The 1,422-nt window shown below is 34.6% G+C and overlaps 1 protein-coding gene across 1 annotated transcript in view; it reads right to left on the bottom strand.

Annotated features, from left to right (window-relative positions):
• CEP78 (centrosomal protein 78) overlaps positions 1-1,422 on the bottom strand; it is a 40,300-nt gene that overhangs the window by 4,169 nt on the left and 34,709 nt on the right. The window contains exon 10 of the mRNA XM_019648288.1: positions 441-518. Coding sequence (XP_019503833.1) covers positions 441-518 — 78 coding nt within the window. The remainder of the gene's footprint in view (positions 1-440; positions 519-1,422) is intronic.

Raw genomic sequence — 1,422 nt, 5'->3', positions numbered from 1 at the left:
GTTAGCCTAATGTAATTCTCATTATACCTATTTTTCTTTCATTGCATTCTTAGCAGTTTTCTAATACCTTATACTTATCTCTTTATATGAATCACTTCCTTAATTCACTGCCAATAAATAGTATCATCATGTCCTTTATGTATATACAGTATAAGCATAATAAGTGCTTTCCTGAATGGAAGCATCACGAACAGAAAATAAGCTAGTCATATAAAAGCACACACACACCAAAAAGTAAGATTTTTACATTTTTAAAAACATGCTTTCTGGAATATAGATCACATGACCACTAAATATAAGTAAATACGAAGGTTCACATGAGACAACCAATTTGCAATACATGACACTTATAAAGTTTACAAACTATATGTGTGTATAGTTTAAAATCAAGTGAAAATAAAGTCAAAAAGCTCTCAGAAATACAAGAAAAACTTGTTTACCTCACTGATTCGTTTGTCAGCCTTAAGCCTTATTACTCTTTCCTCCTTTAACTGCTTTAGGCACTCCTCCAGTTTTTCCTGGTATGAAGAAGTAAATATTACAAACAATTCATAGAATGATATCCAAATGCCTTTCCAGGTATAGATCTCATAAAAATTGTAGGGGCAGGGGACAGCCGAGTGGCTCAGTTGGTTAAGAGCTCGCTCAAGAGTTTGAGCTCTGAGCAACAGCGGTTCGATTCCTGGCCCGAGCTGAGCAGCCGCTGAGCTACCAACAGGTGGCAGAATGGCTCAGCTTAAAAATAAATAAATAAATAAATAAATTAATTAATTAATTAATTAATTAGGGGCAGAGCCAGAAATGAACTCCGATTTCAGGATTACAGTCCACTAATATACCAGCAAAATATATCACATTAGCATACTAGAGATTTATTTCCTACTCTTTCCAGATTTGTAGCAGCTCACCACAAAAGATATAGGTATATATTATAGTAACTCAGAAATAAAAAATTAAGGCCAAGAAAGGAAAATTCTACTTTTGTTTGTGGGTTCCTTTAATAAAGGAAGACCTATTAACATACCTAACACACCTATTATATAATTGCAGATTCAAATGACTTTTTAAAAAAGGAAACACTTTTAAAGCACTTTACTATATGCCAACCACTGAGCTAGGAGTTTCCTAGGCATTAAATAATTTAATCATCAAAACCCTATGAGGAAAGAATGATTACTAATTCCATGTCATTTTACAGATGAGAAAACTCAGGCACAGAGTAGCAGAGTAGCACACCCAAGGTCACATTAATTTAGTAGAGCCATGTTTAAATTCAGGAAGCTGGGTGCCATTCCTGTTCACAGAAGTAATAATCCTCTCGTTCACCAAGGTCAATAAAATGGATGGACACTGGTAAACTCCTTTACAATTTCCAAGAACTAAGACACTTAGATCCTGAAGTGAGGGACACTACTTGTGGCA

Source organism: Hipposideros armiger, unplaced genomic scaffold (genome assembly GCF_001890085.2).
Source record: "Hipposideros armiger isolate ML-2016 unplaced genomic scaffold, ASM189008v1 scaffold_124, whole genome shotgun sequence".
Lineage (NCBI taxonomy): Eukaryota > Metazoa > Chordata > Mammalia > Chiroptera > Hipposideridae > Hipposideros > Hipposideros armiger.
Note: the sequence above shows the minus strand (reverse complement) of the source record. Positions and strands in the feature narration are given on the sequence as shown.